At 53.2% G+C, this 12,989-nt stretch overlaps 1 protein-coding gene across 2 annotated transcripts; it reads left to right on the top strand.

Annotated features, from left to right (window-relative positions):
* Positions 1-207: 207 nt before the first annotated feature.
* CDH24 (cadherin 24) lies at positions 208-12,360 on the top strand. Of its 2 annotated transcripts, none has more exons than XM_031955037.1 (14): positions 208-288; positions 2,369-2,421; positions 2,692-3,031; positions 3,249-3,543; positions 3,952-4,062; positions 4,184-4,351; positions 4,734-4,921; positions 5,329-5,582; positions 7,246-7,382; positions 9,534-9,655; positions 9,740-9,851; positions 10,596-10,844; positions 11,008-12,106; positions 12,304-12,360. In XM_031955037.1, exons 3-13 carry the CDS (start codon positions 2,831-2,833, stop codon positions 11,505-11,507), a joined length of 2,337 nt encoding a protein of 778 aa, XP_031810897.1. In that variant the 5' UTR covers positions 208-288; positions 2,369-2,421; positions 2,692-2,830; the 3' UTR covers positions 11,508-12,106; positions 12,304-12,360. The 2 variants fall into 2 exon arrangements, with proteins under 2 accessions (XP_031810897.1, XP_031810896.1); XM_031955036.1 differs by having other exon boundaries at positions 3,943-4,062.
* Positions 12,361-12,989: the final 629 nt, after the last annotated feature.

Genomic DNA, 12,989 nt, shown 5'->3' with positions numbered 1-12,989 from the left:
CCCTCTGCAGGCGGAGCCTCCTCCTCCCCCGCCTCCCTCTCTCGCCCCCCCTCCGCCCCGCCGCTCCGTCTCGCTCTTGTTCTCGCCGGGGCCGCTCAGACCTGCAGCAAAGCCGCGGCTCCCGCTCCCTCCCGATCGGGCTCCCGCGTCCTCCCCGATCGTCGCCTCCGTCTAGTCTCTGCGCTTCTGTGGCGAGTGGCCGCGGGGGGTGCGGGGCTGGGGGGTGCCCGCCCCGCCTGCCGCTCGCTGCCCCTGCCGGGAGAGGCAGAGACCCTCGCGCCAGCCCAGGTAAGCGGACCTCGCGCCAGCCCCGGAGCGGCCGGGGTCAGCGAGCCGGAGGGAGGGGGCTCTGCGGTCTCCTCGCGGGGGCTTGCTCCGAGACGGACGCCGGGGACCCTCTGCCGGATTCCCGTTCCCAGCCCTCTCCTTTCCTGCCCTGCTCTTCTTTCCTTTCCCCTTCGCTGTAACATTCTGTTTTCCCATCTCCTACCCGACACCTTCCTCCGCTCTGTTTCTCTCCTTGGATCACTAGTATGCTTATCCTCCTTCCTTCTCCTTCCTCCTTGCGTTTTCTTCTTTTCTCTCTTTCTCCCCCTCTTCCTATGTGTCCCATTATACCCTTTTCTACACCTCTCGTCTTTAACCACCTCTTCTTTTCCTCTCACCCTCTCATTTCTTTCCCTCTTTCCTCTCTGTCATCCATCCTTCGTCTCTCCCTTTCCTCTCTTTGCCACTCTCTTCTTTCTCTTCCCCTTTTCCTTTTCCTTTCCTCTTTCTCTCCCCCTTTTCATCTCTTCCCCTTTTCCTTTTCCTTTCCTCCCTTTCTCTTCCCCTTTTTCATCTCTTCCCCTTTTCCTTTTCCTTTCCTCCTTTCTCTTCCCCTTTTCATCTCTTCCCTTTCCTTTTCTTTCCTCCCTTTCTCTTCCCCTTTTCCTTTTCCTTTCCTCCCTTTCTCTCCCCCTTTTTCATCTCTTCCCCTTTTCCTTTTCCTTTCCTCCCTTTCTCTTCCCCTTTCATCTCTTCCCCTTTTCCTTTTCCTTTCCTCCCTTTCTCTTCCCCTTTTTCATCTCTTCCCCTTTTTCATCTCTTCCCCTTTTCCTTTTCCTTTCCTCCCTTTCTCTTCCCCTTTTTCATCTCTTCCCTTTTCCTTTTCCTTTCCTCCCTTTCTCTTCCCCTTTTCCATCTCTTCCCCTTTTCCTTTTCCTTTCCTCCCTTTCTCTTCCCCTTTTTCATCTCTTCCCTTTTCCTTTTCCTTTCCTCCCTTTCTCTTCCCCTTTTTCATCTCTTCCCTTTTCCTTTCCTTTCCTCCCTTTCTCTTCCCCATTTCATCTCTTCCCTTTTCCTTTTCCTTTCCTCCCTTTCTCTTCCCTTTTCATCGTTCACCTCTACCTCTCTTCCTTTCCCTCTCTCCCATTCCCTGGCTTCCCACTGGATGGACAGGCTGTCAGGTGTCTGGATCTCGGGGAGAAGGAGGGGCAGGAGCAGGGTGCTACCTGGGGTGTTCCCCTAGGAGGGGGGGCGGATAGAGTAGAATAGGATTGGGGCTCTTCTTCCTCTTCTGTCCTTCCCCGATTGAGCCCTCCATTTCTCTAGACTGAAGTTCCCTCTTGTCCTGATCCGACCCCTGGCTCTTGGGGATCTCCCCACTCACCACTACCTGCAGTTTCTTCATTGGGGTCCAGGTCTCTGGATCTGTGCTTTTTCTGTATCTCTACCTCTGCCGTTCAGTCACTCTGTCTCCCTCCGTTGATCTCTTACCACTACTATCATTTGGATTCCCGTTTTCCTTCCATCTCCCTTCTTCCTCCCTCACTTATCTTTATGTCTCTCTCCACGGCTTCTCGCTTCCCCATTCCCCTCCTTTCCCAGCCCTTCCCCCCCCCCCCCCGCTTTGCCTTACTCCCCTAGTCCCCTTGCTTAGCTCCAAGGGGTGTCACTGCGGTGCAGACTGACTGAACCCAGCAGTGCCTTTCACATGGGGAATGGGGCAGGATCTAGAGAAATGGGGCCTCAGGAATCGGTGTCAGGGGTCACCTCTTGTTTTAGGCCTTACCTTCTCTACATTCCCCCCCCGCCCCCTCCTGGGGATTTTGCTTCACTTCCCTCCCCTTCGCCTCTCATTCCCCCCAGACTTTCTTAGACCACACCCCTCAAACCAAGCCCCTCTTAAGCCTGGCCAGTTTGCTCAAGCCCTTTTCCCCAGCCCCTCCTCCCCAGGCTCCCAAGGCAGAGATCCTAGTCACAGCGTCTAGGTCACCCTGTGTTGGAGAGGGGCAAGTTGGGGGAGAGGAAGAGAACTCGGACTGAGGAGTTCTCAGACCTTCCCCACATTCTGACCCTTTCCTCCATTTTTCTCTTTTCTCTCCAGCTCTCCTGCTGCACCGTGACTGACCAGAAATTTGGCAACTTGGAGGGCCAGAGGTGAATATAGAGATAGTGCAGGTGGGAAGGATGGGGAAGGCTAGGAATATGAATAAATCACGGAGGTGTGGGGATTCTTCTCTTGTTTCCTTCCCTACTATCCCTAACAATTTGAGCCTCTCTTGATCTATCTGTTCTCTTCTCCCCAAACCCTTAATTTATTTTCTTGGTACTGAATCCACTAATAAGGGTATCGGGGAATGGTTACCAATGTGCCCAGTTTGGGGGCATCTTGCTCTTCCCCCTTGCTGACCAATTCCTTTTCTGCAGGTTTGGACTGATGGGGTAGCCCCCACACACCTGCCCTGCTGGCCCCACCCACCACATGGACGGCATCACCGTGGGGAGAGGGCTGGTGGGTCAGTGAGTAGAGCTTGGGCTGAGCCAACACCAGAACCAGGTTCAAAGCATGTGGGTCTTTGTGCGGCTGATGCTGGCCTGGCTGGGGAGCTGGGGTTGTGCAGGGAGGCTGGTAGCCCCAGCCCAAGCATGGGCTGGGATCAGGGAGGGCCAGGGGCCTACACTGCTTCGGGCAAGAAGGAGCTGGGTCTGGAACCAGTTCTTCGTCATCGAGGAGTATGCTGGCCCTGAACCCGTCCTCATTGGCAGAGTAAGAACTAATCCCACCCCTCAAAACATTCTCATATTTCCCGACCATTTGACCCTTCCTCCTAGCTTGACCCATGTCACTTCCTTCCCTCACCTTGGTCAAGACCTTTGTCGCCAAGCATGGGCCTTCTGATCCCCTGTGTCCATTCCCCTTGCTGTGCTCTCTCTTCGCTCCGTGGCTTCCTCATGTCTGACCCCTAACACCGTGTCCTCTACAGCTTCACTCAGATGTGGATCGTGGTGAGGGTCGAACCAAATACCTGTTGACAGGAGAGGGAGCAGGTACTGTGTTTGTGATTGATGAGGCTACTGGCAACATCCACGTCACCAAGAGCCTGGACAGGGAGGAAAAGGCCCAGTATGTGCTCCTGGCCCAGGCTGTGGACAGAGCCTCCAACCGGCCCTTAGAGCCACCATCTGAGTTCATCATTAAAGTGCAAGACATCAATGATAACCCACCAGTCTTCCCCCTCGGGCCCTATCATGCCACTGTGCCAGAGATGTCCAATGTTGGTGAGGAAGCCTTGTTTTCACCCACCCCAGTTTTCTTATGGCGTAAGCCAGACTTCTCTCCCCCTCAAGCCTCTCCCGTAGCAAGCTATACACTCCCAACCTATCTAGTCTCCAGACCCAAACCAGGCTCATCCCATTCCTCCAAACCATTCTAAAATATGTCCTCCCCTCTTCTAGGATACTCCCTCCCACGCTCCATGTGCTCAGGGCTCTCCTCCCTTCAGGGCACTGCCTCCCTTCCTCCTATCCCAGGCCATCAGTCCACAAATGCTCCATGGCCACTTGCCCAAACCATCTTCTCATCCTCCTAGAGCCTTTCCCATCCCATCACTTCCCCCACTCCTGACCCCCCTCCTTCCCTCCCTTATGAGCTGGGGGTGACAGGAGACTCCCTGGCAGGGACATCAGTGATTCAGGTGACAGCTCAAGACGCTGATGATCCTAGCTATGGGAACAGTGCCAAGCTGGTGTACACGGTGCTGGATGGGCTGCCTTTCTTCTCTGTGGACCCCCAGACGGGTGAGGTTTGGAAGCAGCAGAGGGGAGGGCTCTAAAAGATGCCTGATGAAGGGGTGAGGATGGGGATCAGAAAAACGCCCCTCTCTGTCCTTAACTTAGTATCACACCCCTCTCCTTTCAGGAGTGGTCCGGACCGCAATCCCCAATATGGACCGTGAAACGCAAGAAGTGTTCCTGGTGGTGATTCAGGCCAAGGATATGGGTGGCCACATGGGGGGGCTGTCGGGCAGCACCACAGTCACTGTCACTCTCAGCGACGTCAATGACAACCCCCCCAAATTCCCTCAAAGTAAGGGCACCAACCCCAATCCCTCTTTGTCCTCTTCTCTGGACTGCCAGAGTCTACTAGCTCTTGGAGGCTTTTATCTGACTAGGCCTGGACTTCTACTGCTTAACCCTTCTGTCTGTATTTCCCTCATACTCTGAATCATTCCCCTCAGGCCACTTCTCCTGAGAGGGGGGAAGGTAGCCCTGGGGAAGCCTTCTGCTCATCTCTATGGTTCCCTACAAACCAGGGTAAGAAGAGACACTCGAGGGAGCTTTCTAGGGAAATGGAAGCAAAAGGAATGAGGAATTCTCCCAGGGTCCTCCTTTCTATTTCTTCTAGGAAATGGGAATATCTGGGAAAGGAGAAGGGGCTGTTCTGAGTCTGTTCCTCCTTCTCTTCAAAGGCCTATACCAGTTCTCAGTGGTGGAGACCGCAGGACCAGGGGCCCTAGTGGGCAGGCTTCGAGCCCAAGACCCTGATCTGGGAGACAATGCCCTCATGGCATACAGCATCCTGGATGGGGAGGGAGCTGAGACTTTCAGTATCAGCACTGATGCCCAAGGCCAAGATGGGCTCCTCACCATTCGCAAGGTGCCCACTTGACACACTCTCCCTCCACTTCAAGCCAATACCCACCTTCTGTGCTCTGCTTTCTGAGACCTTGCCCCAGATGCACACCCACCTATTTAACTACCTTGGGGAGGAGGGGTGGCAACCCGGCATCTCTGCCTTGTAAACATCTATACGCTTCTAATTGAATCATTCTTCCTCCTGCTTTAATGGATCCCCAGAGGCTTCCCAGATCTTAGGGCTCCCATTCTTTCCAGGGAAGGGAACTGTCTCACCAAATCATGTCTGGTCCCAGACCCTTGGCTTTATTCTGGGGTCAGACAGCATCCCAGGCCCAGGACAGAGCAGTTTATTCAGTTTAGGAGGGATACAACGGGCTCCAGGGTGCCACCTCAGGCCTCTATAAACCTGATTTCTCCCACTCCTAGCCCTTGGATTTTGAGAGCCGTAGATCCTATGCCTTCCGAGTAGAGGCCACAAATACACTCATAGATCCAGCCTACCTGCGTCGTGGGCCCTTCAAGGACGTGGCTTCTGTCCGTGTGGCAGTCCAGGATGCTCCAGAACCACCTGTTTTTACCCACTCCACCTACCATTTGGCCGTGCCTGAGAACAGTGCCCCTGGCACCCTGGTGGGCCGTGTCTCTGCTATGGACCTCGATTCACCTGCCAGCCCCATCAGGTGAGCCTCAGGGGGCCACAGCCCTATCATATTCAATGGCGAATGACAGCTCAAAACCCACTCTCATTTGCTTCTCAGAATCATTTAATATCAAAATTTAAAGATTTTCTAGTTCGATTCCTGTTCTTCCCACCCCATATCCCCCTAGCCTCTGCTTCTCCCTGCATCCCCTTTAGTCTTTGGCCTTCTTTAACTTCTCAATTCCTGACCTATCCCTCTCCAATAGCCTCCCAGACTTTCATCTCCTTCAGTTTCCTTTCAGCCCTTTCCCCACAAGCATCCATTTTCCCCAATGCTATTGACAGGAGAAACCAATGGTTGAACTCCCTCAGGACCTACTCCCCGAGTCCTAAGTACTAAGGACTGTATGAGCACAAGAACAGCCCAGATGTGGGGGGAGTCTGTAGATAGACTTCCCTGTCCCTCTGGATCTCTTTTCTGGACAGAAACACTGACTCTAGAAGCGGGACCTTTCCTTCCACCTTCAGCAAAACTGTAGACCCAGGAAAGTCTGTTTCTTTCCTCCATCTCTTGTTCCTTTTCCTCCCCATCCACACCATAACACCCTACTCAGTCCTGTCTTCCCAGGTAAAGCTCATTCTCTGCCCCTCCATTTCTACCATTTCCCATAGATAGAAGTCTCAAAATCTGATAAACTTATTTATTCTTATCCTAAGGATCTGATCAACTGATTCCTCCTAAGGTATTAATGACTGCTCACAATTTATTCTGTTCTCCCTCCCAGAGGTGAATCTGGGTAGGTGGCTTAACCAAAGAGGGCTAATTTCAGTCAAAGTGATCCTCCAGTGAGGAGATAATTTAAAGCAAAGGGGCCTTCCTGGGGCTCCAGAAATTACGCCAGGTGGATTCTACTAGTGAAGCTGGCCCTGATTCCAAAGAGCTCAATTTTTTGCCAAATGCAGCTATGAGAATTAACCTAGGAGACTGGCATTGAGATACTCCAAACCCTAGTACCCATGGTGTTGTGGAAACCACTGCTTCCTTCTTCATTCCCTGGGCAACAGGGGCAATTTACTTAACTTCTCTGTATTCTGGTTTCCCCTCCATAGAATGGCTTAATTTAGCATGGTAGAAACAAGGCTGTTTGGAATTGGGGGATTGGGTTCAAATCCTGACTGTCTCATTTAACTACCAATATGACCTTGAACAAATCAGTTTAATCTCTCTGGGTCTCAGCTTTCTCCTCTGTAAAATACAGAAGTTTAGGCTTCTAAATTTCCTTCTGGCTCTAAGTCTTTAATCCTTTTTTTTTTTTTTTTAAATTTAATAGCCTTTTATTTACAGGGTATATACATGGGTAACTTTACAGGATTAACAATTGCCAAACCTCTTGTTCCAATTTTTCACCTCTTACCCCCCCCACCCCCTCCCCTAGATGGCAGGATGACCAGTAGATGTTAAATATATTAAAATATAACTTAGATACACAATAAGTATACATGACCACAACATTATTTTGCTGTACAAAAAGAATCAGTCTAAGTCTTTAATCCTAATACTCAGCCTACCAACTCAGAGTTGTAAGGAAAGGACAAAAACACAAAGCCCAGTAGGAGGTCACTTACTAGATGAGCTCTGGAGCCTCCCTCCAGGTAGTTCCTGCTCCATCCCCAGCCACTAATCCTGATACCTCTCTCTGCAGATACTCCATCCTCCCCCACTCAGACCCCGAGCGCTGCTTCTCCATTGAGCCTGAGGACGGCACCATTCGGACGTCTGTGCCTCTGGATCGGGAAGCTCGAGCCTGGCACAATCTCACTGTGTTGGCCACTGAACTTGGTAAGGGAGAGCAAGGGTCCCCAGGGTAGCTGGTGGAGGTGAGATGGGTATTGGGGGAGGAGACAGGAAGTGTCGGGGACGAAAAGAGAACTGATTCCTGATTCTGGAGGAATCCGAAGGTTGCTAACTAAACCCTGATGGTAGCAGTGGTGCAGCTGTCCAACAGAGGCTTCTGTGTCCACCCTTAGTTTGACCACTACAAGCATGGCTCGAATCTTCTGATTCTTACTCTGAGTTATTATTCCATGTCCAACAAATTCTCCGCCCCGATATGCCTTCTCCAACTCTGATTCCAGCCCTGACACCCCACTGATACCACCCCCTACTATCCTTCCATTCTCTGATGTCATCTATCCCCAGAGACGCCCAACCAGGACACTGGCCTTCCCCCAAAACACACCAAAGCCCATACCTTCTCTAATTACTGCTTCAGGAAGAAAAAGAAAAAAGACATCCCTATAGCTCTTTATTGGTTTGCAAACATCAAAGAAATAGGTCCCAAATAAGTGGGGAAACTGAGGCTGAAATGTTAAGTGTCTTGCCCAGGGGCATCTGGCTAGTAAGTATTTGATTCAGGATTTGAATTCAGCTCTTCCCAACTCTGAATTGAGCATTGTATCCACTGGGCTGTACTAGTCAGAACAATAATCATTGACATTTATTTAGTTTTAGGATGACAGAAGATAATGAGAGGGATCCAAGAAGAGGTAGATAGGAGGGGAAGTGGTGGGGCTACAAATCTGCTGGTATTCCAGGGTAGATTGGAGCAGGGGATGGGGGAGAGAAGAGCATGGAAGGGGACAGGACATGATATTTCTGGCTCTTCTCCCATCTGTCTCAGCCTGCACATTTTACTGCTTCTGCCCAGGGCCCCCATGGGAGCTGTATTCCTACCTCTGTTCAGCCGAGGCAGCCTCAGTGTTGCCTTCTCCCTTCTGTCCTCCCCACTCCCTATTACATAACTGCTGTGCTTTCCCCCAACTCCCTAGGACCCAGCCCTGATCATCTATCCCCAAGGGACGGAGGGGAGGGAGGAAGTTAAACCTTGTGTGTTCCCTGCTCTCTGTGGATATGTATGTCTATGGGTGGCTAGGTATGTATGTATGCATAGCTGTATTGGTGTGCATCTGTGCATCCATACATGAATGGATGGATGTATTTGCGTTTATGTGTAAGTCTATGATGTGCACTCATGGGGTTCTCTACCTTCTTCTCATCAAACCTGCTAAAACTTTAATTGTTACTTAAATTGTTAAATGTAAATATTGGATCAAACAGGTTATCCCCTTCCTGTTTCTGGGATGGTTCTTATCCTTTTTCTGGGCCAGCTCAGACCCTCTCACCCACCCCTGTCAAAGCTCACTCCAGAAGCAACCAAATGTAGGCCCCCCGAGGGGAGGGGGGGGTACCTCTTCAGACCAGGGATTTTGTCTGTGCAACACCTGGCTTTCTCTAGGCTACGTCTCCTCCTTCTCATGGGTCTAATGGGCCCAGAGCTGGGGACAGGATCTCTTCCCATGCTCCCTTCTGTGGCTGGGAGTCTCACTGCAGCGCGCTTCTCGGAGCCCCAGAGGGGGCTCCCAGCCTCAGGGACACGGGGAAGGCTGGGCGAGAGGCCAGGGGGCTGGAGGGCGAGGTTATTGGAAACAAGATGACTCAGTTTATGGGAGGCGGCCGGATCCAGGTGAGAGGAGGACAGCTGATCTCCTGCAGGATGTCGGGGCTGACTTGAGGGCATCAGGCCAGCTGTTTGGGTGGGCATGAATGAGTTAAGTGGAGGAGAGAGGACTGAGTGTTGGAAGTAGGGCCATGACTCACAGGAAGGTGAAAAGGCTGCCCTTTGACTCATGCTCTGACTTTGGCCTTCCCTTGCCCTGTTCTGAGTCCTGGGGGAAATTCAGCTCACAGCTGCAACTCGGGCTCTTGGGAGCGTGTGAGCTCCCGGGGCAGCGGAGGCAGACCCTCCTTGTGCGTGTGTGCCTTGTGCTGAACGTAGTCCCTGCGTTTCTGGTCAGGTGGGCCCTGTCTGCGCTGTGCCTCTGGGACAGGCCTGCCCGTGGAGCCGAGCCGGGGCCTTTATGGGCTCCGGACCTGTGCGTGCGGGCCCCTGGGCCCCGTGTGCAGGGATGTGCATGTGTGTTCTGGTTTCAGACAGCTCTGCACAGGCCTCCCGGGCACAAGTCACCATCCAGACGCTTGACGAGAACGACAACGCCCCGCAGCTGGCCGAGCCCTACGATACCTTTGTGTGTGACACAGCCCCCCCTGGCCAGGTGAGTATGGCTCGTTCTCGTGCCAGAGGAGGGATGGGTCCCTAAGGTGCTCTGTTCGCTCTGAGCCTTCCCCTCCTTCACCAGCTGATTCAGGTCGTCCGGGCTCTGGATCGGGATGAAGTTGGCAACAGCAGCTATGTCTCCCTGAGTAGCCCCCTGGGCCTTGATGCCAATTTCACTGTCCGAGACAATCGAGGTAAGTGACCCCTCCCCACATGCCTTCAAACACATGAGGGCCCGTCTCTCTGCCGTACATTTCCCCTTAGTTTACATCGATGCATCCCTCCCCCCATCCCTCTCCTCTCCCCCTTCCCTGCAGAGCCACACCTGGGATTCCCAGCTCCAGGGACACGGGGAAGGTGGGCCAGAGGCCAGAGGCTAGCGAGGTCATTGGAAGTAGGATGACTCCATAGGTTCTACAATTGCAAATGATGTGCCCTCCATAACTCAGACAGCTTCTCCCAACACACCTACCCCTTGCACCATGATTCTCATACAGGTTCGCCTGTATCATCCCCCATCCCCAATTTAGCCTTATCTGTTTTCCCTCCTCCCCCAGCAAGGATGCTGTCACCAACCAAAAATAGCAGATGGGGATGGATCTGTGTTTTGTTTTGCTGACTGCTTTTCTCTCTTTTTTTTAAATAAATGTGTACATATCCCCTACTTAAGCCTTGCCCCTGACCTTGAAGCACCTAACTCCTACTGCACCAAGATGGATTGGCATGGCCTAAAACACCTCTGGGCTAGGTGCTGGTTTAGCACACCTGCTCCTGCCATCAGCCTTGGTTCCTCTGCCCTCCTGCCACCTCCTCTCTCTCTCTCTCTCTCTCTCTCTCTCTCTCTCTCTGTCTGTCTGTCTCTGGGTCTCTCTGTCTCTCTATTTCTGTCTCTGTATCTCTGTCTCTCTCTGTTTCTCTGTCTCTGTCTCTCTCTGTAGATGGTTCTGCCAGTGTGTTGTTGCCCCCTCGCCTGCTCCTGCCCCGCCGGGAGCCCTACCTGGTGCCCATTGAGCTGCGTGACTGGGGCCAGCCGGCCCTGAGCAGCACAGCCACGGTGACAATCAGCATATGCCGCTGTAAGCCGGATGGCTCGGTGGCCTCCTGCCGGCCCGAGGCCCAGCTCTCCCCGGCAGGACTCAGCACCGGGGCCCTGCTGGCTATCCTTGCCTGCGTAGGCACTCTGCTAGGTAAGAGGCCACGCGGGTTATAGTGGGATACACCTGGAACAGCCAGGGGACTTGGGGCGGACCCACTAAAAAAGGAGGCGTCCTGATGTGGGGCCCAAGACCTTGTCCCTGGAGCAGTTGGGGGCCTTTGGTTGGGGAGAGCTGACTTCTCCATCCTCGCCAGCCTTAGTCGTACTGTTCGTGGCCCTCCGGCGACAGAAGCAAGAGGCTCTGATGGTGCTGGAAGAGGAAGATGTTAGAGAGAACATCATCACCTATGACGATGAGGGTGGTGGTGAGGAGGACACAGAGGCCTTCGACATCACAGCCCTCCAGAACCCCGATGGGGCGGCCCCTCCTGCCTCAGCTCCACCGGCACGCCGAGATGTGTTGCCCAGGGCCCAGCCCCCTCGGCAGCCACGGCCCCCTGGTCCTGCAGATGTGGTGCAGCTGCTGGCCCTGAGGCTTCGCGAAGCCGACGAAGACCCCGGCGTCCCCCCCTACGACTCTGTGCAGGTGTATGGCTATGAAGGCCGAGGCTCATCCTGTGGCTCCCTCAGTTCTCTAGGCTCGGGCAGTGAGGCAGGTGGCCCCTCTGGGCCCGCTGAACCCCTGGATGACTGGGGGCCACTTTTTCGTACCTTGGCTGAGCTGTATGGGGCAAAGGAGCCCCCTGCCCCTTGAGGACTGGTCCTAATCCTGCCTGTTTTTGTGGAGCCCCCGTCCAAGCTGTGCCCACTTACATGCCCTCTCAGAGGGAGCTCCACAGGGTCCAGTGGGCAGCAGCCATCAGCCCCTGGATCCACTGGTCCTTCCACTCCAAGTCTCTGATCCTTTTCCTATTGCTGTCTCTTCTCTAATTCTTACTCTGTGGGTCCCTGTCTGTCTTTTTGTGTGTGTGTCTCTTTCTCTGACGACTCCCCACATCTTTGTCTAAATAAGCTTCCCTCTCTTCCTCTCTCTCTACATTTCTTTGTGTACTCTTCTGTCCCTCTCTGACTCTCCCAAGCGTTCCTCTGCCTTTCTCTCTTTGTGTCTCTGTCGTACTTAACATATCTGTTTGTCCCTCCCCCCCGAAGCTCTCCCTTCCTATCTGCCTGTGTCTCTCTTGCACAGCTTATGTCTATCTATCTCTGTTTTCCCTGCCCACATCCCCCGTGGTTTTCTCTGGGTCTCTGTGACCAAGTTTTAACAGCTTTTTGATTTTTCCGTCACCCATCTCAAGAACAAGAAAACTTCCAGCCACTGACGCCCACCCGCCTATGGGGAATACTTCACCCCAGGTCAGTGCTTGACCTAGAGCTTGGTGCTGGGGAGCGGACACTGCCCCTTCATCAGTGAAGCTGGGCAGAGGGACAGGGGTGGGCCTCCAGAGACCTCTTACTTCCTTGGGGCAGAGCTAAGTGAGAGGGAACATTTCATGCTGGGGATAAGATAGGGGAGAATGTAGACCTTTACCTCTCCTTTCATTTCCCTACAGATTCTGCCCGCATGGTTTCCATCCATCACTCATGGCCTCACCCTGGCCCAACTGACCTCCAGCGGGGAGAGGGAGCTAGGCCCTTGCCCAAGGGGCCAAAATCCTGAGTCTGCCCCCCAGGCCACATCTCTGGGGAGCTATGGCCCTGGGGGTGGTCTGGCTATTGGCCTACTCTGGGCATTTCACATCGTGTGCTTCCATGTCCCAAGGGGAAGGGAATGTCGGGGATAGGGGGTGGGGGGAGAAGCTGGGAAGGGAGAAAGTGGGAGGGAGGGAGGGGCCTTCATCTCTAATTTCATAATAAACAAACACTTTATTTTGTAAGGTCTGAGTGATGGCTATGCTTTTAAACCAAGGTTTCATTATAGGATTTCATGGCACAAATAAGCCAAGTATGAAGGCCTTGGCCCTGTCCCCACACTGCCCATTTTTTCTGATATAAGATGTAGCTTAGCTCTCTATCCTCTCCTCCCTCTCTGCTCTTGTCCCTGGCCCCTCTTTCCTTTCCTTCCCTCCCTTCTGGGTTCCACCAAGTTCTTTCATCATCACCAAACGGGGCGGGGGGGGGGGGGGGGGGGGGGGGCTGACCAGGGGCTCCTTCTGTATAGAGGGAAAAGGAAAATGTTCTATTCCATCAGTCTCCATTTGCATCTAGGAAGACTCAGATTTGAAAGAAGAGCAGCCAA

The sequence above is a fragment of the Sarcophilus harrisii genome, chromosome 2, assembly GCF_902635505.1.
Source record: "Sarcophilus harrisii chromosome 2, mSarHar1.11, whole genome shotgun sequence".
Lineage (NCBI taxonomy): Eukaryota > Metazoa > Chordata > Mammalia > Dasyuromorphia > Dasyuridae > Sarcophilus > Sarcophilus harrisii.
Note: the sequence above shows the minus strand (reverse complement) of the source record. Positions and strands in the feature narration are given on the sequence as shown.